Source organism: Typopeltis vanoorti, chromosome 19 (genome assembly GCF_054136105.1).
Source record: "Typopeltis vanoorti isolate ZY-2024b chromosome 19, IOZ_Tvanoo_1.0, whole genome shotgun sequence".
NCBI classification, from domain to species: Eukaryota; Metazoa; Arthropoda; class Arachnida; order Uropygi; family Thelyphonidae; genus Typopeltis; species Typopeltis vanoorti.
In genome coordinates this window covers 63,441,225-63,464,137 of record NC_143567.1, presented here as the reverse complement: position 1 = coordinate 63,464,137, position 22,913 = coordinate 63,441,225, and the positions used below count along the sequence as shown (strand labels likewise).

The 22,913-nt window shown below is 34.4% G+C and overlaps 1 protein-coding gene across 3 annotated transcripts in view; it reads right to left on the bottom strand.

The window, feature by feature from the left end:
- c12.2 (von Willebrand factor A domain-containing protein c12.2) overlaps nucleotides 1-22,913 on the bottom strand; it is a 550,347-nt gene that overhangs the window by 201,046 nt on the left and 326,388 nt on the right. For all 3 annotated transcript variants that reach the window (XM_090409563.1, XM_090409565.1, XM_090409564.1), the window contains exons 26-28: nucleotides 19,316-19,412; nucleotides 6,764-6,902; nucleotides 1,231-1,430 (exon numbers count right to left, since the gene is read on the bottom strand). In XM_090409563.1, coding sequence (XP_090265689.1) covers nucleotides 1,231-1,430; nucleotides 6,764-6,902; nucleotides 19,316-19,412 — 436 coding nt within the window. The remainder of the gene's footprint in view (nucleotides 1-1,230; nucleotides 1,431-6,763; nucleotides 6,903-19,315; nucleotides 19,413-22,913) is intronic.

The following is a 22,913-nucleotide window of genomic DNA, read 5'->3' as shown; positions in this document are numbered from 1 at the left end:
ACTTTCAGTATGACTCAGAAAGAAAACACCAAAACATACAATTGAAAACATTATCTTCAACAAGACTGAAAAATGTGTGAATGTCATGATTGCAGATCAAGACTGCATGTTTTGGCTGAAAGAGCACAGTTCACTTTAAATTCATTAAGCAGGAACAAAAAGTGAACCATCATTGTAATTTAGAAGTGCTGGCAAAGTTACATGAAGCCATTCATAAGAACACGCCTGAACCTTGATTGAAAAACTGGATCATCCATCATGACAATGCACCTGCACATGATGCTACAGCTGTCCATGAGTTTCTAGCTAAAAAGTCAATCATAAAATTGGATCTTCCTCTATACTCATCAAACTTCATCCTTTGTGACTTTTAGCTGTTCCCAAAACTGAATGATGCCATGAAAAGAAGCAGATTTCCTGACATCCAGTGTCATGTGGTGACAGTAATAAAAAGCATTCCAAAATACGAGTTCAGAAATGTTTTGAACAATGGCACTTAAGACAGCATAATCTAAGTGCATTCTTACACAAGGGGATTACTTCAAAGGTGAGAGTAGTCACTAAACTAACAGGCAAGCAAATATAGTTTATGCATATATTATTATTATTATTATTATTATTATTATTAGACACCTCTAGGGAGTCCAAAGACTCATCGAGGGAGGGATTCAATATGCATTCAAGAATTTGACATCACATCATGTGTATGTACTGTGGGAGTTTGGTGTGTATGAGTGTATGTATACAAATAGACAAATAGATATGAGCTGCAAAAGAAATTATTTTTATACAAAAATAGGACATAGCACGAGTAAAAAAAAAAGATGCTGATAATAAAGAGTAACTGCCCTTAGAAGTATTCGTTACAACCATTAGATTTCACAGCTCTTGTTTAATTCAATTATATCTTAATTCATGATGTGAGTATATTTCATCTATCAACAACATACAAACACAATTGAATTTCAGATGGATTTTCATAAAATATTAAACATTACTTACTACAGTGATCTCTCAATAATCTGATTTTCATACAAACAAAACCTTCAGCACTATCTTCAGCTAACTGTACTCTCAATGAATATCCAGCAAGCAAACTGATTTCCCAACAACTGAGGGATTACATTACTTTATTAAACTGAATGCATTTAATATAGCAAGTATGCATGCATAAAGTTATATAAATATATAAGCATTTTTGTGAAATTTTCAAATCAAAATTCAACATACCAGTTGCTCATGTATAATTAACCATCCAGATAATGACTGTCCCAATGCTGCAATACTGATCATTGGTAAATAACCTCTTATTTGTTTAAAAAGATGTGTGATATTAAAACTGGATAAATGTTTTCGATATGGGTTCATACTAAACACACAGACAGGGTTCAATGTAGCAACATGAATCAGAGAATCTTCAGAATTTTTACCTATATAATAAAATGCATTAAAAGAAATACAACATATTTTAATATATCAAAAGACAACAGAATTATAATTTTCTAGAGAATGATAGTGCAATTATCATATCATTACTAGTTTGCTATCAATAACATTCTATCAAATTGAACTATTATGTGTCAAGTCTCTGATTTAATAAGCATGCTTATTTTGACAACAGAATTATAATTTTCTAGAGAATGATAGTGCAATTATCATATCATTACTAGTTTGCTATCAATAACATTCTATCAAATTGAACTATTATGTGTCAAGTCTCTGATTTAATAAGCATGCTTATTTTGCGATCAACGGAAGTACTCCTAACTGCATCAATTAATCTATATTTCATTCATATCAATTTCTGTTTCAAACTTCAGTTTTGATAACCATTCATCTTTCATTCTGATTAAGTGACCATATCACCTTAGACTAGGTCTGCTTAGTAATTCTTGAATATTAATAATGCTATATTATTTTCCAATATCGTCATCATCTTTAACATGATTCTGCAATGATGCATCTGTTCAATCTCTTAATTTTCTTTGTAACTCTTATACACATGATATCTTTGGTCAAGTATTTGATTTCTAACCCAAGCCCATATATGCTAAAATTAGTTTGAATATGACACTGTATCCATAAAAAATCTTAACTGCTTTGACTGAATGGAATGTATGTTTACAGCAGTTAAACTGTATCAATTATCCAACTGTATCCATATCCATAGTGTTTCAAGCTGATTTTTTTCTTTGTTCCATAACAAAGAAAGAGTGTGGTTAGCAGGGGTGTTAGAACTAGGTTTTTTACTTGGAGAGTGGTGAATGAGTGGAATAAGCTGCCAGAGTATGTTGTGGGTGCTATGACTGTGAATGAGTTCAAGGCGAGGTATGATAGATACTGTGTGAATGTCAAATAGCTGCTCTTGACATGATGTTAGGGCCTCCCTCGATGAGTCTGTCGACTCCTTGGAGTTGCCCAAGATAATAATAAATAATAATAATAATAAAAATAAAAAAAATGATCTCTCAAATGTTCAGTGCATTGGGAAATCAACTTTCTGGTCAGCTAACTAAATTGTATAGTTACAGAGTGCTGTTCTAAATATCAGATAAGTTAACACCAAGGATTGATGAACTGAAGGTTGGTTACTTGAGGATCAAATAACTGAGAGATTGATGTATATTAATACAAGTGTAGCAAGATGTCTCACATCACAAAATAAATTATACTTCACAAGAAATTATATTGTTCTCATACTTCCCAAGCACAGGTGAACAAAAGTTAGTATGTGAAGTATCTTCACAATTAGGCTATTTGTATATAAAGATAGTTAACTTCACATCAAACTTTTTTCATCATTTATCACTACTGCATTCAAATCAAACATCAAACAGAAATCTTAACAGCCGATAACTTCAGACAACCTGTGAACACTTTTAGTGCATTAAATCAGTTATATTTCAATCTAAAAATCAGCCATGTGCAAGCGTCCGCTTTGCCTACCATGCGAAGCAAAGATGGTGCCAAAAAGCCAATGACAAACAAGCACCCCGTGTCTTGCCAGTGTAGTGGCATCAATTGCCAACAAACCCACAAAGTGCCACAGCTGTAAAAATAATGTTAGTGATAAAAAAAAAGGGTATAATGTGCAAGTTCTGTTGCCATTGGTTACTAACTGATGATCAGCGCAGCAACACAAGTTCACCCTTCCCCGCAAATGAACTCTGTGACCTAATTGCATCAACAGTGCATGACTCGATGGAGGCCAAAAACAAAAAATTCAATGTCATGATTTTGAACTTTCCAAAGGAAAACGGAAAAGCACTAAAAGAAGGAAGACCATCAAATTAGCAGAATAATGTAACATCAATTCTAAAAATATTGTTAGGTGCCACAGTTTCAGACCCATAAATAAAAGAAAGGACCAAATGAACTTTCCAAGAATAGTAAAAGTGACTTGCGACATGCTGACAAGCACATCAAAACTAATAACAGCAACTGACAACAAGTTCAAAGACACTTGTCCCCAATCACACATGCATGCTCGATTAGACCTAACATTTGCACAAAGGAAACAAGGATGCCAGCTTCGAAGAGAACTTGAAGAAAAATGTCAAGATGGTGACAATAATTGGATCATCGATTACAGACAAGTTAAACTGGTGCAAAAATCAAGTGATGCCACTAGCAGCCACCATGGAGACCAGTGTGCAGGTACTGCATAGGAAACATGCAAGACATGACCTTTGTGGTCAAACATATGATTCGCAAAACCCTACATATCCACTTCATCGACATCTGTGGCCTAAACTCCAACCTTAATAGTATCCACTACCATCTTCAGTCTACCAAACCCCACCGTAATTTTTCTAGCAGAAACTCAAATCTCACCTCCACCCCTGCACTATTTATCTCAACTTTCCAAACTACACACTCTTTAACTCCTTTCGACCCAAAGGTGGTATCTGCGTATACATCTGCTCTGACATACCCTGCAGAGAGCACCCAACCTAGAATCACCCAACTTTGACCTTCTTTGGTTGAAAATATCCCTTCCCCACTCAGTCAAATTCATTTGCTGCCTCTATCGCTCCCCCAATGCAACCAACCACTCTGAGCTGTTTAATTTCCTCTCCCTAAAAATAGATTTTCTCCAGTCACACTTTCTTAACAGCGAAATCATCCTCCTAGGAGATTTTAATGTCCACAACACCAACCGGCTTTCCTCATCCAGCCATACAGATCTTGTAAGCAGAGATGCTGAAACATTTGCCATAACTAATGACCTTACAGAACTTGTTCAGATGCCAACCAGAATACCTGATAGCCCACACCACTCTCCGAACACCCTAGATCTCTTCCTCACCAATGACCCTTCCAAATACACAGCGAATGTAGTGTCCCCCCCCCGAGGCAATTCTGACCACAATCTAGTACTCATCTCCTCACCCCCATGCAACAATGCTTACACAGCCACTCCCATACAAGAGTAGTTTGGCATTATAACAGTGCCAAGTGGAACAGCCTCTGTTTCCATGGTTGGACTATTGCTTCTGACCTTCCAACCCAAACATATGCACCGAACTTATAACCAAAGTAATCCTCACTGGCATGGAAACATACATTTCCCACAGTACTCTGACCAGCCATTCCCTAACTAAACCCTGTTTATATTTTTATATAAACAGGGTTTAGTTAGGGAAAAATAGGTTTATAAAATATACACTAATATATTTTGTTTATATATTAGTGTATATTTTTTCCAAAAGATACACTAAGGCTGTTCAAATGAAAAACCAAACATACCCTACCTGACTCAAATGAAGAATTCCATCCTCCTTTAGAGCTCATACCCAAGTCCGAAAAAAATGCAAAAAAACAATCAATGCATCCAAAACAGAGTTCAAAAGAGCAAAAAGCAGAAAATTAGAAGCCTGTCCAAACGGCAGCCAAGCCTTTGGTGTCTCCCCAAAGCAATCAGTCAAAACTTCTGCCCAACACTATTCCCACCCTTATCATACCCAGATGGCTCTATTGCATCATCACCTATAGAAAAGGCCAATCTCCTGGCCTCACACTTTGCTTCCAATGCATGCATAATTGACAATGATAAATGTTCCCCAACCATTCTAAATGCCCAACATACAATCCCCACCATATCCTTTTGCCAGAAAGAGATCAGTAAAATACTGTCCAAATTAGACACAAAAAAGTCTCCTGGCCCTGATGGCATTCCTCCAATTGTCCTGAAGGTTTGTGCACCAGAACTGACTCCTGTCCTATGTCGCCTGAATATACTGTCTTACTCCACTGGTATCTATCCCACAGCCTGGAAATTGGCCTATATTCAACCCATTCCCAAGAAGGGCAATGAGTCAATGCCACCCAACTACCACCCCATCTCGCTCACTTCAGTTCTGTATAAAGTAATGGGAAAAAAATCATCAATTCCCAACTCCTACACTACCTTGAAGCTACCTGCCTAATAAATAACTGCCAGTATGGATTCCGTCGCTGTGGATCAACAGATCAACACATTTTTCCCATTCAGTAACTGATACCATGGGTCCAAAGATAGCATTCTCCTAAGTTGACCATAATTTCCAGCTTTGTAGTTCACAGCATGTAACCTGTTCTAATGGGAGCACCCATATAATTAGATACTTCCCAAGAAAGAATGGCATGATTACTATCACAAATGGGTGGTAAAATGGTCATATTCTTAACATTGACACCTTCTGACACTATGAACAAATCCAACACTCTTTGACCTCAAGTTACTTCTTTCAAATGCTGCTTTAGAAAGTTGTCTTTCAACAGTTCAATAAATTCTTCTTCATTCTTATCTTTTCTTCTTAGGTAGAAGAGATTTCTCTTCTACCTAATTGATGTTTGGATAATTAAAGTCACCCATAATGATCACTCATTTAGTACCCATAAGGCTAAATTGGCAATGCATTTCTTCATTCCCTGCAACTAAGCTGGCAGGTGTGCAGCAACACCTTACCATATTTCATTTTGTTAGCTTCCACTTCACACCAGATAGCTTCAAACTTGCTGCTATATAGGACATTGTTACCATCACTGTTTTCTTGCATTTCTACTCTAATTGGACTTAAGTTGTCTGATATCATTAGTAGTACTACCCCTCCTCTCCTATCTCTTCTGTCATTCCTAAAAATAGTATACCTGTTACACTCGATCCCAGTTACCATATCTGATTCTGATAGCCAGGTTTCACTAATGCCAACAATCTCAAACAACATCATATTCAATAAAGCAACGAACTCAACCCCTTTGTTTCTGATGCTCCTGGCATTTGTGTATAGACATAACAAATTACCACCTAGCCTATTCTTATAAAATTGGATATGCAGTCTGTTTGGCCTTGTAGAACTTTCTCTTTTCCCTCCCCAGACATACTTAAGGTGTAAATCTAAAGCACATTTTCCCCAACCCTTTGCCATTCATATCTTTGTCATGTTTGCATACCATAGCTGAACTTTCACACACATTTTCTTCATTCCTCTCTTAATGATCTAGTTTTCCTGACTCTCTGCATTAGATGTCTCGCCAATTAGTAAATTTTCCAGGCTTCTGATGGCAAATGAATTCAGGTGTAGGCTGTCCCTCTCATACAAATCTTTTCTGCCACATATGTAAAATCTCACATCTATTTCTTCTACAATGATGCAGAAGGAATGATGGAATTATATGATGGTTTATTCTGAACATATTTAAAGGAATGAATATTCTCTATGTGTGAGCATATATTATATCTCTAAATTCTATTAGTATGAAAGGAATGAGAGACACCTACCATGAGATATTGTCATATCCACAGGAATACTGTCCTCCTCAAGTGGCAATGACCAAAAAAATTTCTGTTCGGTAAAATCTGGAACTCTGGCATCGAATTTTTCTAAATCATGAGCTCTCTCTCGTAACTGACTGAATTCCTATTAAAAGATCAGTAGAAAAACATCTGTTCAACAATGAATCGATATAATATCACACACACACACACACACACACACACACACACACACGGTATTTCAAATTAAAGTAATCCTATTCAGAGCAAATATGTAGAGAACAAGCAGAAGAAATATCCTCAAACTTGGTGGGTAACCTAACCAGATCATAGTGAAGAGATTTTGGCAATAAAAAAATAAAAAAAATTAGTTAAAAAATTACTTATGTGGGAAATATGGTGCTGTGAGTGAGAAAAGGTAGTGAATTTTGCATATCACATAAGCCATAAGGCAGTCAAACAAGAAAGAGAGCATAAATCGGAAATTCCAGAAATGATTGAAGATGTTGCAAATGCAGTTGTTGAGCAGTCAAATGAGAATGCTGTAGGTTCATGCAGTAAATGTACTGTAGTAAAACAATTAGATTTGCCATATACAGTCATATGTGTAAAGTGTTGCAATGCTATCTGTATAAACTCAGCCACAGTCAACAGTTACAGATGGGAGATGCCAGTGTTGTCTTTTAGCATGTCAGCTGTATGTGATATAATTTTTGTATCACATTATTTTATGAAATGAGAGAAATAAACATAATCCAATAACTTAGTTTGTCACCGACTCCAAATCATTTTAGAAAGGCATACCATCCACTTCACATTAATGTAATTTTCTCCCACTCACAGTGCCATATTTCCCGTTCTGTCATTTCTGATTTTTTTTTTTTTTTTTTTTTTTTTTTTTTTTTGTCAAAATCTCTTCCCCTCCACGATCTGTTTATGGTACCCACTAAATTTGAGGGTATATTGTTTACTGGTTCTCTCTACAGATGCTCTGAATAGGAGTACTTTAATATGAAATATCTGTACATCTAATTTTCCTTTTAATATGTTTATACTCAATGACATATCACAGCCAACATGGGTTCATAAAAACCAGATTAATACTAGGATAGAGCTGCTAATCCTAACTGCATCACAGCTTACAATGCCTATCAACTCTATCTGTTCACAATATTTTGTTGACCTCTTACTAGTTAGCATATTCCGAGGGTCAAAAACCATAGTTTCTAGCAGGAAAACTTGAACACTTCAGCATGAAACCAACTAACTCACCTTCAGTCGAAAAGTCTTTAATTTAAGGTATCTTATGTCCTAGATGAGATTATTCTAGGTGCATGTCACTACTATCAGATGTACATATATATATAAAATATATCTGTGATATATGCACTGGTTTAAGAAATGTTATTCTTATTTTACTATAACATAGGCAAACAATATATATTTGCACATGGAATATTTCCATAACTTCCTTATTTTTTGTTAACATTGTCTATACAATATCTACAAATATTCATCCTATTAAAACACTGTAGTTATCCTCTGAGTTGTACTTAGAATTTCTGAAATGTGACCTTTCATCTTTCAATTTCTATATACCACAATTCCAAGATCGCTAGTCTTTGGTTTCCTCTAGCCAATGTAATATGACATTTGGAAATCTAATCATGCCAAACTGCATAACTTTACTCCTTACCGACATTGAATTGACAGCAATTATCATTTGCTCACTGTTCCAGTTAGTTCAAGCTGGAACAGCAAAGTAAATAATATAGGTATATTAAATACTGATATACAGTACTTGTAGAAAAATTTGAATAAATGATTCTATAAGTAGTATATCAGTAGCATCCTGACTGCCCTGCCTATCTTTGCATCAACAAAGAATTAAACATCTCCTATCAGGTCCTTTCAAATATCATTAACGTACAGATTGAACAACAACAATGGTCCAAGGACTTCCCAGTGTATATGGCTGGAATAACATTCTGATACCTGTCCATCAGTCACTCATCTATCCAAGTCAAGAGTTTATATTCCAATCCGATATTCTCCAGTTTATCCAACAGCCTATCATGAAGGTATTCTATGAAATGCCTTAGCAAAGTTCAAAAGTATCATAATGTATCCATTCCCTTTATGCAACTCAGCCATAACATTATTATAAAATATAAACAAATCGCTAAAACATGACCTTCCTTTAGTAAACTCACGATTTTCTCTGCAAAGTATAACTTGACTATCAAACACATTTCTGTATGCATGTGCTTACCAGCTTCTCTAAAATATTCACAACCACCACTTCAGAAATAGGTAGGTAGATAGTCAGACATCAGTATCTGCACCACATACTTTGTACAACAGAACTAATATATTTCTTCTATTCCTGTGGGATGGATCGTTCATCAGTTGTGACTCAAGTTATGCAAATATGTCTAAGGCCTAGCCAATTCAGTCTAACATTTCTTTAGAATATGTGCTGATATTCCATTTGTTCCTATTGCTGAATTCTCATCCAGGTTATGCAACAGCTCTTGAACCTCATTCTCATGCACCTCTATCTCATCATCTAATGTAGTAGTAGAACTGTGTTACATACACCTGGTTGATTTATCTTAGCAAAGTGAGAACTCATTAACTTAACAATCTCATCAGCTTATTCTTACACATTAATTTTTTTCTTTTACTTGTAGCATAATGATACTATTCTTTCAGGTTATCTTTAACTTGCACAGTCAATTTCTTTTCATACTCTGAATTAGCCCTCCATATAATACTCATAATTTTTCTGGCCTGCACTTTATATATTTCACAACTTCTCTCAGTCTTATGTTTTCTTTCTGTGTAATCTTCTTCTTATGGATCTCTTGCTTGATAAGGTTGCACATCTATTTCACTCATACTCTATTTGTTCTTCGGACTCTAGGGACACTACTTCATTTAAGCAATTTGAAACTTTCCCATGCATTGTTGATATAATTTCCATTCACCATGGGGTAAAGACCAAAAGATATGACTGATCAATTTTATGTAGTGTCATTGACAGGAAGAAAAATAATCTAAGTAATCACCAATATCGATAGGTTTGCAGTACACTTCACTGTTAATATGATAACTAGATCTCATTAAGGTTAGATTTAATAAGTTTATGAATTTATCTTCCTCGTATTCATTAGAGAAATGCAGTCTGCAGCAATTACTTACTTTTTTCTTCCTATCACCCATATAATATAAAAAAATCTTCAACCATTACTGAGTTCATATTTCTTAAAAACATTTTCTATCCTTGACAATATCCACAGCAGCTAATGGACTATTGGACTATGCCATACATACATTGTCCAAAACCATGTACCCTTCTCTCTCCCCCCAAATAGGCACAAAATATCGAAAGGTTTTAAAATTTCCATATATTAATATCTATAAAGCTATCAAACCTATCTTCAAATATGCAGATTATAAAATTGTTTTCACCACTATTAATAAACTATGAAACTTATTAAAATAAAACCTAAAACATCACCTAATATACTATTATGTCATTAAGTGATTTGCAAATTTTATCAACCAGGTTACAATACCTCCAATATCAGATCCACCATTTGTTCTTTAAAGTCACACGTAGCTGAACATTACTGTGATTGTAATATCCTTGTACCTGACTACATACATCCCCACAACACACAAAGAAAAAGTCCAAACAAAAGCACACTAACAAGATAAACAAAAATCCCACCACTGAAATATGTGTGTGTGTGTGTGTGTGTGTGTGTGTGTGTGATATTCTTATCACATATACTAAGAGCGTATCTTAGTATATGTGATACTAAGATACTCTCCTGAAATTGATAAGATCATCATTATTGATTTCCAAGAAAACAAAAGCAAATTACATTGCTCAGAATGTCTTGCCATAAAACCTGACCAATTTGCTATAAACACCAAAGTCCCTATCTAATCTTATCTTCATAGCAATTAAATAAGATAAATTACTAACAAGTAGTCGCATCTAAGTAACACGTGGACCCTGCATAGGAAGCGGGAATAACGCGAAGAAGAAGAAGAAGACTATTCCTTAATCTCAAACCAACCAACAGCCACTTAACATACTTATGTCATGATCCATGCAGCCAACTCATAATGAGTTTTCACCTTCCACTATCTGATAAGGATTTCTCTGAGACAGCCAGCACTGTCATTCATAATGTTGGCTTGTTTTATTATCAATGTCCTGTTTTTCTTCTTTTTTTCCATAATTCAGATTTTTGATTTTTTTTGTTATATATATATATGTGTGTTTCATTTCTGCCATTTCAGTATAGGCATGGATGTTTGTGATTGTCTTACCTTGTGTACTGCTATAACCTTTGATATGGCACAGTATGACCTTTGCTGTCCTTGCACCATTAAAGCCATAAAGCATCATCATTCTTTTATTTATAAGCTCAGCTAGCTGTACTTCTCTTACAATAATCATGTCTATGTATGTGTGTGCATATATATGGTGTATGTCATCTTCTAAGTCTTTTTTTATAGCCATTTTTGGTTATAGGACTCCCTTTTCCACATTTCTCTGTTGAAGGCTTCCTGATGCCAATATTCTCCATCATCTCCACTAGGTCACTGTTCGATCATCTCTCTGGTCATCCTATTTGTCTTCCTTCATATGAATGCCACCAGGTGATTGTCTTTGGGTGATCATCTATCACTTTTCATCTGTGCAATATGTCCTGCCCATCTTCATTTTAATTTTTAAATTTCTTTCCCTATAACCAACAATTTTGTTTTTTTTTTCCTTATAACTTCATTCTTATTTTGTCTCGTAATCTGATGTTTGGCATGGCTCTCTCCATTCTATGCTAAATTTTCCTCATGTTGTCCAGAATTTCCTTTTAATGACCATATCTCTGATTCATATGACATAACTGGGATGATACACTGACTGAAACATTTGACTCCATTTTCCAGTTTTATTTTACTAAACAGGAATTTTTTTCAGTTTACCAAAAGCTGTCTAACCTAGCTGAATTGTTCTTTTTATTTCTCCATACATGCGTCTTTTACTAATGTAAGAGTTCTAAGGTATACATATTTTAATACATGCTCTATTTTGTTATTTCTTATTGTTCATTCTTCTGTTATCTGGATTCCTTCAATGTTTGTCATTATTTTAGTTTTTTTGTAGTTTATGCATAATTCTACTTTATTTGATACTGTATTTAATTCATTCATCATTTCTTCTGATTCTCTTTGGTTGTTTGCTATTACTACAATATCATCAGCATATAGATGATTTAGTTTTTTACCATTCATATTAATCCATTTGTCCCTCCAATCCAGTTCACTCAGTACATATTCTAATATTGCATTGAATTATTTGAGTGAGATAGTATCTTCATGGCATACTCTATTTATATAGAAAGGGCTGCTATGTTCATGTTCATATATAAGGAAATTAGCAGTTACTTTTTCATATATTTTGTTCATTAGCTGTACATAATTTTGGCTTGCTCCATGTTTCTTTGTTGCTATTAGGACTACTTGGTATTTCAATCGAATCAGATGCTTTTTTTTAAACACATGTTTGCTGCCAACTACGAGTATACTCGTAATTGGTATATGAGTCTCACAAGCCAACTACAAATATACTCATATGTCGATTACCGAACTCCTGTGCCAAGAACGAGTTAACCCGTAGTTATAAGCACGTTAATTTGAACCCTTGGCTTGTGAAAAAAACAGAGAGCACGTCTGGGGGCTCAGTAGGAGGAAAATAATTTCAGTAAAAGTATAGTATATTGTTGATTAAACTGTGTATTTATTAATGCAAATAAAACAATTTTTTGAAGTTTTTCAACATATACATATATTTATATACGATGTATGATCATCTGAATCATCGCTAGAGTCGTCTGTAGGATTCTAATCATCTTCGGAATCGGAACGAAATAATTCATTCCATTCATCATCGCTCATATTAGTGTAAGCTTCTAATTCTTCATTAGTAAGCTTTCTTTTACTGGCTGGTGTAATTGAAGGTTTATATTTAGATAATTTTAAATAATTGTAAGACTAGAAGCAATAAACCTTATTGCACTGAATGCTGAACATCACTGACTCTGAACTCAAGTTACACAGTCATCAGCACATGTAAGACATAAGTGGGGGGGGGGGGGTGATATGAGATTACTCATAGTTGGCGTATGAAACAAAATTCTGTCTGATAAGCCAGCTACGAGATAACTCGTACTGACCTTGTAGAAGTGAAAGTGCTTACTGTGCAGTAACAAACTATTCCCAAGAAGCGTGGCAGTGAACATGTTAATAAAATATAAAACCCAAGTACAATGATAAGTTGTATTCTCTGCATTTTTCTCATAGTTGATTCAATGTCTACAGATGGTCAATTGCTAAACTCCTTTCTAAATCCAGTTTATTCATTAGGCTGAGCTTCACCTAATAATCTGGTGATTCTGCTATTTTTATAACAGATTATATGCTTGCTTGTGATGACAACAAGCTTATAGGTGTGTAATTTCCTATCTTTTCTTATTACCCTTTATGAACAAGAATATCACGATAATTATTCCAGCAATAATGATATTTTTTGGTTCTGTTAATATTTCTCCTGCTGCTTTCATCATTTCTATCAAAAGTCCATCTTCTCCCTGGCATTTCATTATTTTTCATATCTTTCATTGCTTGTTCTATCTCAAAATTTTGTATTTCTGGAGTACTTTCTTCTTCTTTCTGTTCTTTTGGTTTCCATGTGATAGCATTTTCATTAATGATTGTGGTGTTATACAATTCCAATTCTGAAAAATATTGTCTAGACCTTTCTACTATGCTTTTTTTATCTCTTATATCTCAGCCATTTTCATCTTATAGTATTATTATTTCTTTTTTTTTTTATCTATTCTGATTTTGTTTCATAGAACTTACATATTTTTGTTGTTATCTATTGTTTCTTGTATAGTTTTATCTTCTCTTTTCATCTTCTTTAATAGTTTTTTCTGATTGTGTTATTTATTTTTATAAGTTTACTGTATTTCTTTTTCCTTCTCCAATTAAATGTCTTGTTTTCTCCAAAAGATTTTTTGTTTTCACTGAGAGGCTTTTATTTTTAGACTGCTTATCATTTGTAATCTTATGTGTACTTTCTATAATTGCATTAAGATTTTCCTGTATGTTATCCATTCTGTTTTCACTGATTTGTATAATTTTCTTTGTTTCTCTGTTTCTTTGATTGTATAATAATTTTTTTTGGCTACTAATGTATCATTATTTATCTTTACATATTCTGTTTTATTCTATTTATCCTTCTAAATTTTTTAATATATTGTTCTTTTCACTCTAATTATTCTGGGATCATTTCCTATGCCTAGTTGATTAATCACTGAAACATATTTAAATATTCTTAAATGAGACAAAATATAGTCCATTTCATTTCTTGTTTGTCCATTTGAACTAATCCACATCAGTATCTTTTCTTGTAAAACTTGTTCATAACATCCAACTGCTTTATAACCATAAAGTTTAACATCATATTTCCTCTTTAATTTCATTTTGCATTTTTTTCTCTTACACTTTTTAAGTTCATTTCTATTTTTCCCAGTTGTGCATTAAAATTTCCAAAGAATGGCATCCATAAAGAAACATATGTCGACAGCATGGAAGGCTTCTGTATGAAAGTCTAGCTCTGCTTTGGATTTTTTGCAGTGGATGCATTACGGAAATTGCTATTTGTATGCACCAAAAATGTAAAAGATTTGTGGACTGTTTGGGTAAACAAGAAGAAGGAAAGTATTAACATATGTGAAAAGTATCATGATAGAATAGAGCAACTAGAAGTGGGAGCAAACGTCTGGACTGCAGTAGAAGAACTTAGGCAGGAGTCAGTGAAAATGAAAAGCAAAATGAAACTGCAAGAGGATATTAAAGATCTAAAGGAGAGATTGGCTGATGATAATGAGAAGGAGGAAGTTAATATTATGAAGAAAGAGTCAAAAGATAGTCATATATCATTGTACAAGAATTCAATCATTAGAAGTGTGATTACTAATAAAGTGCACAAAACATGCTTTCCTGGTGGAACAATGAAGAAAATAACTGATGCAATGCAGAAGAGGCAAGACCAGGTGTCAAAATTAGTGATAGTCATGGACCAAAATGACTTAGTTGGGGGAAAAAAAGAATCTTGATAGAGACTTGAGGAAGTTGTTGCAGCAGGTAAAGAAGAATAGTATTGTTGGAAAAGTTGTAGGCATATTGCCCAGATATGACAACAGTGAATTGAGAAAGAGAGCAGAGATAATGAATAGTAAGATGGCCAAGTTATTTGAGGCAAAGGGGAGTGCAATTTGTAAATCCATTGAGCAAATTTGAAGGAAAGTTGGAATGGTTTAAAGTTGATGGATTGCATTTGAATGTGTTTATGGTTGGACAATTAGAACAGCTTTTGTTTTCTGAGAAGGCAGAGAGTCAAGAAGTTAAAGTAGTAAATGATCAATCTACTTGTGAAGTAGGATAGCACAACTAAATGGATTGTATGACAGAAGGAAGATGGATATGAGGTTGAAGATGTGATTGCAGCAGCACAAGATGATGGAATACATAAAAGTGAGGATAAGACAGGTAGGAATGGAAATCAGAGTCAGGATCAGGGAAACAGGACTGGTCAGACCAAAGAGAGGTGTGCTATAGCAGCTAGAATAGATAATGTTCGTGCTGGTAGAATGGCCTCAAACACACAGGGATTGTTATGTTTATTTGTTTGTACACAAATGTAAGGGTATTCGAAATAAGAGAGATGAGTTTGTTGCACTGATTGAGTCATTATGCTCAAAGATAATAAGTGAAATAAGTGAAACTAGTTGTGTGGGGAGGATGTGATGTTGGGAATAGAAATAGAAGGATATATACCTTTCTAGAAAGATAGAAATGTGAAAAGAGGAAGGGGAGAGTGCTGTTAATGATTGCAGAGAAATTGTGTCCACAAAGTGTGAAAGCTGATAGTGCATGAACAGATTTTGAATCTGTATGGTGTGAAGTTGAAATACACAAGCTAGTATATCTTGGTGATAAGACACTGTTATAGGCCAGGGAATGCAGATAATACTGATGAAATATTTAGGCAAATTAGTTTAGCATGTAAAAGAAGGTAATCCTGATGGGAGACTTTAATTACAGGAATATAGAATGGAAGGAGGAGATAGTATATGGGAACAAGGAGAGTGAGTTTGTTGAATTTCTGAGAGATAAATATCCAACGCATGTGACCAAGGCAACTAGAGACTTTAATGTTTTGGGAATAGGTGATAACCTCACAAGATGTAATTGTTAATGAGGTGTTGACATTGCCACTAGTTGGTGACAGTGATCATGAGGTACTTGTTTGGGAAGGGATGAAATAAGGAAAGGTTACAGCCAAAAATGCATATATGTGGAAGTATAAAGCGAGTGATTATATCAAGCTCTGTAGTCAATTAGCATCAGTATGTTGGGTAGATGAGCTCAGTGGAAAAGATGTTGACAATGCATGGAAACTCACAAGACAGTATCTGACAAAAGCAATGTATAACTATATACCAAGGCTTAATTGAGTAAATAGAGTAGGAGTAAATGGATGAACAGTAAAATCAAACAATCTGTGCTGGAAAAGAAAATGCTATGGAGAAGGTACAAGACAAATGGTGGTGACTGGATCCATGAAGAGTATAAAGTGAATAGAAGATATAAAGGACAGAAGCTTCAAATTATAGATAAGTCTGTATAACTGCAGTTATGGTCAAGGTGTTGCAGAGCTGTTTGTTGATGATGCAAAGTTGGGAAGAATTATAAGTAGTATTGCTGATGTTAATTCCCTTCAGGAAGATTTGAGTAGACCTTTTACTTGGACAAAGGAGTGGGGTTGTAGTTTTAATATCAATAAGTGCAAGGTGTTGCATTTTGGAGTGCAGAAATATAAGGCTATATACTATATCAATGGTGCTGTGGATGAGGATGAAAGGAAGTGGATGAAATTAGAGATTTGGATGTGATGGTTGACAGTACACTGAAGTTTAGAGGGCATATTGCTAGTGTTGCAAAGACTGCATATCATAGTGCTGCTATGATAAGGAGTACTCTAACATGTAGGAATAAGGAAGTGGTTGTACTACTGTATAAAGCTCTGGTCAGACCACACTTGGACTACTGAGCACAAATCTGGTCAACTGGTTTTCGGCATGATGTGGAGACATCGAAGAGGGTCCAGAGGCAAGTGACGAAGACCATATCAGGACTTTGGAATGCTGGCTGTGGAGAGATGTTGAAAAATTGTGGATTGCAGTTTGGTAGATAGGAAGAAAAGAAGTGATTATGATAAAGACATTTAAGTTAGTGACAGGATTTTATCAGATCCAGATGAGATTATAAAAAGAGTAGAGGGCGAGAGGGGAAAAACCAGAGATCATCCCTGGAAGTTTGTGGTGAAGAGGTGTGTGTGAGGAGTAGATTTTTTACATGGAGAATTGTCAGTGAATGGAATGCATTACCAGAATCTGTTGTTAATGCAAGGAGTGTTTAGGATTTTAAGATTCAATATGATAAATATGTTGTCAATTGAATGAACCTTCAACTATGAGTCTGCCGATTCCATGGAGGGTGTAATAATAACAACACTACTGTGTAGGCTGTAGGATCCTGTTATATTATATTGGACATAGAATTTTTGAACTTCTTCATCTTTTATATTATTTCATATTTAGGTAGCCAATTTGCTTTCCTTTTGTTTATAAGGAAACATATATCTCTGTCGTGTGTGCATGATTTTTCTGTCCCCATCATGGAATTAGATCAACTTCTAGTCTCATGCTATTTCTCTCTTGGTCATCCAACTCATTTTTTTCTGCTTGGTTATATAGAGAATGTAAAATTTCTTTATTTGTTCTGTGGTCACACATGGTATACCCAAGTTTTTCTGAGGAATTTAGTAGCTGTAGTTCATATTTTGTTTAGTTAATTAGAAAAATATTTTTTTTTCTGCATAACACATGCAAAGTTCTCACTGTTCATGCTCTTCTCATTACCATTATCATGAAATTCTTGATATGTACCCTCAAGGGATGTACAGGATACTACAAAAGTACATGATAAGTTTACATTATTACTAACATTCTTTCAACAAATTTTTAACAAATAACATTCTAATTTAGAGGAAATTTTTCAGTAAGAAGTCAGTAGTAGTGTAAACCTATCATTCGGTACTAACCACATCTTGTGCACTCTTTGAGAATATATCATGAATTTGATGATGATGATGGAAATGAGCATGAGACATGCAAATTACTCAGTGTTCACTCTCTTTTCATGACCATTATCATAAAATTCTTGATATGTACCTTCAGAATATACAGAATACTGCAATAGTACTACACGATAAGTTTACATTATTACTAACTTTCTCTCAACAAAATATTAATAAGTAACATTCTAATGTTACTTATTGGAGGAAAATTATTAAACAATACATATGAATTTGACGATGATGGAAATGAGACATGAGTGAATAATGAGTAACTTACATGTGTTACTTAGTTATGTAACACAAAAATCTCACCTTTTTTTTGTTTTTATTTCGGTAGCACCAATTATGTCAGCTTTCGGCCATTTCTACTTCTTTTTTTGTTTATGCTTCTTATGCTGATGACGATTTGGAATTTGTTTCGATAGTTGACTTTTCAACCATTGGCTCTGGTTCTCTGACAAAAACAGTAGGGGGAAGAAGGGCAGGCTTGTTTAACTGGGTGATGTCCCAGCTATAATGAAATTCCATCATGTTGCACTATCATTTTGTTTTGGTTTAAGCCAATAAGAAAACAAATTTGGTCAGCTAAATCCCAAATTGTCCCCTTCGCCCTCCTTGTTTTCAGTTCAGTATCCAGAAGGGTTAAAAAGGTTATGTGAAGGTATCATCCTAGTTATCTTACTTAAGCAACAATTTCTTCATATGAAATTTACACAAATCCATTTGTAATTTTGTTAAAATAACAGATATGCAGTTTTACATTGTGAAAAAAATAACCAGATATGTTTTCTATGTTTCTGAGTATAAATAAATAAAAATGGAAGAAAAAGAAACACAACAAGATGAAAATTCTATGACTAAATATAGAATATCCAGAATATATTACTAATTATATGAAGAGCCAAAGTCTTCAAATCGGCGACATGAACTTATAAATCTTGAATATAGTTATAGAGCATATCCAATCTTTTTTTTTCATCTCTCTCTGTCCTCTGACAGAGATAGATGAAAGTCTTCCTCATGATCTGTTTCTCAATAATTACGATGTCATCTTCAAAAAGATGACAGCAGATTACTTCTTTCTCAATCCTCACTTACATCCCACTTATAGCAATGTGTGCTATATGTTGCTCCACCACTCATGTATAGACACAATAAAAATTCGGTTATCCTTAGCTTGTTTAGTTGGACCACTCTAAATAACTTAAGAATCAGTATAAAAATTCCATAGAGCATAGTTATTTTTAAATAACATATTGAAAAATACTTGCCTTAAGCTGGATACTATGTGAAGATATTTCACATCCTTTTGCTTCATGATAATTCAATTTCCAATGAGAAATTAAGGATGGATTTGAAAGAGAAATTCTTAGAAAAAAAAAAGAAAAAAGAAACTGGTATGAAAAGTTATAGTTTGAAATATTCTGTCCTCATAATAATAATAACTAAATACCATGATAAAAGTTAACGTGTATATGAAGGGGTATCCAAAAATAACTGAAATCTGAACTTGGCACGCAAGAGCGCACTTTTCTAGAGATGGATAATGCTGCTAGGCATTGTGAGTGTGCAGTTTTCTGTGCTAGGCTGACAAGTGGCATCATCCTGTGTGAACTAGTTCATTGTTCTGGCTGCTTTATTGTTAGTGCTTACAAGCAGGTTTGGCAATTTTGCAATGGCTGACCACAAGGAACAGAGAGTGAGTGTGTGTGTGTGTGTGTGTGTGTGTGTGTGTGTGTGTGTGTGTGTGTGTGTGTGTGTGTGTGTGTGTGTGTGTGTGTGTGTGTGTGTGTGTGTGTGAAATTTTGTTTTCTTTTGAGTAAAACTGCAGCTGAAATTATTGTTACGCTTCAGCAAGCATTTAAGAATGATGCTTTCGGTAAAACGCAGGTATACGAGTGGTTTTTCTCATCAAAAATCAAAAATAGCTGATCAAAAATAGCTGATCTTCGACAAGCAGAAATGCTGAAAACATTGAAAAGTTTTGCTAGGCAATCAACGAAGATCGTCGAAAGACCACTGAGCAAGTTTCTGAAGAGATGAATTTGTCATTAAGTTTGTGCCAGCAAATTTGTGCCTCATCTGCTCACAGAGGATTTAAAAAAGAAAAAAAAATCATGTGAATGTTTGCTGTGATTTGAAGGAGCAAGTTCTTAATGGCCAGAACTTTCTTTCCAAAGTTGTGATGAGGAATGAGTCTTGATGATATGGCTATGATCCAGAAACAAAAGAAGCATCAAATCAAAAAGAAGCATCAAAAAGAAGCATCAAGACAATGTTGGTTTTTTTATTGATGTGAATGGAATTGTACACAAAGAATTTGTTCCTTCTGGACAGACAGTAAACCAACATTTTTATTTCAACATTTTGAGAAGACTGAGTAATAATGTGGAATAGCAGAGATTGGTTGCTGTGCCATGACAATGTCCCAGTCCACACAAAAAACAACATGGCAGTTGTTCCCCACCTTCCCTACTTGCCAGATCTCTCTCTATGTGACTTTTTTTTTTATTCCCATGGATAAAGAAAACCATGAAATGGCAGTGATTCATTGATGTGGATGAAGTGAAAGAAGAGTTGCTGGAGGCCATAAACAGTATTTTAGTGAAACAGTTCTGAAACTGTTCAACTCTAGCTGAACAGTTCCAGAACCTAGTTGTTGGAATATGGAACTTAATATTAATATTAATATAAATAATTCTCGATTGTATTTTTGGGTAGCCCCCCTCATATAGGATAGTTTTTATCATACATATATATATGAATGTAGTTAGCAAATGTCACAAAATAAAGAAGAAATTTTTCCAGTTAGTAGTCCTTCCTTGATGCCAGTACAACCTACACTGGATTATATTCAATAAAAATCTATGTATATCATATATAAAAAGCTATAGCTTCCATTTGCAATACAATGGTATTTCATTTTTGTCCTAATCATTTTCTATAAGATCTTACAAAAGGTGCAGTATTAAAAAAAAAGGGAGGGGGGGAGTGCTGCTGATGATAGCAGGGGAATTATGTCTACATAAGGTAAACATGAAAGAGGGAAATGGTGACAATGGTTCAGAAGCAGCATGGGGTAATGTGGAAGTTGATGACAGGAAGACATATTTAGTTGGATGTTGCTATAGGCCTGAGAATGTGGAGGGTGGTGATGAAGAAATGTATAAACAACTTGATTTAGTAAACAAAGGAAGGGTAATTATTATGGATGATTTTAATTATGGTAATATAGATTAGAATGAAGAGATAGCATTTGTGAATAAAGAAAATGAATTTCTCAAGTTCTTGAGAGAGAGAGAGAGAGAGAGAGAGATAACTATCTCAGGCAGCAAGTAAAGGAAGGCATGCAAGGATCAAGAGTTTTAGATCTGATCATTTCATCAGAGGATGTAATTGTAAATGGGGTTTCACACCTTCCTCCATTTGGGAAAAGTGATCACCTGGGTTGTTCATATGCAGACTTCTGTGAGAAAAGGATATATATATGTGCAATTATAAGGTTGGCGATTATGACAAGCTTAGGACACAGCTATAGCATAGAAAGAGGAATTGAGCAGTAAGGAAATAAATGCTGCTTGAGAACTGACAAGGAAATACATAACAGCAATGTGTGAATATATTCCAAAGGCCAAATGGCTGAATAAGGTAGGTTTAAAATGGATGAATGAAGGACCTTAGGAATGAAATCTGGAAAAAGGCACTTTGTAGGCAGTACAAGATGAATAATGGTAATAAACAGTTACATGATGAATATAAAGAACAAGCCAGAAGAGTAACTCAGTAAGGACAAGAAAAGTGCAGTATCAGTAGAAATTGGCAAATCAGGAGAAAAAAAAAACCCTAGAGAGTTTTTCAGATATGTGCTAAGTAAAAAGAAGAATGATCATGATAAGATGATGTTAATGGATGAAAATAGTAGAATGATAACTGACAGAAAACATTGTTGAATATTCAGTGATCAATTAATAAGGGTGTTTCATTCTGATCATGGTGGAATCATACCCCAGTGATCAATTATATTTTTGAAATAAGTCTTAGTTGGCAGGAATCTCATATTGTAATTCTAAACTTGTTAATGAATAATATATTATTGCCATTATGGATCAAATACGCATCCTCGTACGCTTCGTATCCATCATATATTTCAATGTAATATCAAAGGTATTACAATTTTAATATGCACTTCGCATCCATGATAACCTTCACATCTATAGATGACTTGGCCGGTAGCGTGGTTAAATAGGAATAATTTTTCAAGATGGCATAATGATTTATTAAAGTAATATAAACTACACTAATCTGGTATATATGACAGCATAAATAAAATTCCAAGTTGATACTGAAGACCAAAGCATGAAATACTGTGAACAATATTACATATGATTACAAATGAATCTCCTCAATCTGTCTTCTTCAAAAAATCCCTGTCACAAAACTAGTGTGTAATCATTAGCCACATTCTCTATGTAACTCAGAATCATCTCACGTATGTAACATCATTTTTCGTTTATACCCTCAAATGGCACCAGATATGTGACAACTGAACACAATATTTCATAAAAAATAAAATTACATAATAACCACAGTATTGTGCAACCACAGATGTGAGACCCCTCAACACTTCTGCGCATGTCAGAAGGTGAATCCATTCCAGTAATAGGGTAATCAATGCATTTCTTGGGATGAGTGTTTATTATTATATGTCAGAAAATTAGCTTTTCTTTTATGGAAATTCTAGTTTTTAAAGTGCTCACTAATTTGCTTGTACAACAGTTGGAAAATTTATGTATAAAGCACATGATTTCATCCATTTAACGAATTCGTACTTTGCCTTATTCCTTTTTCCCCCTTCAACATGAATCGACT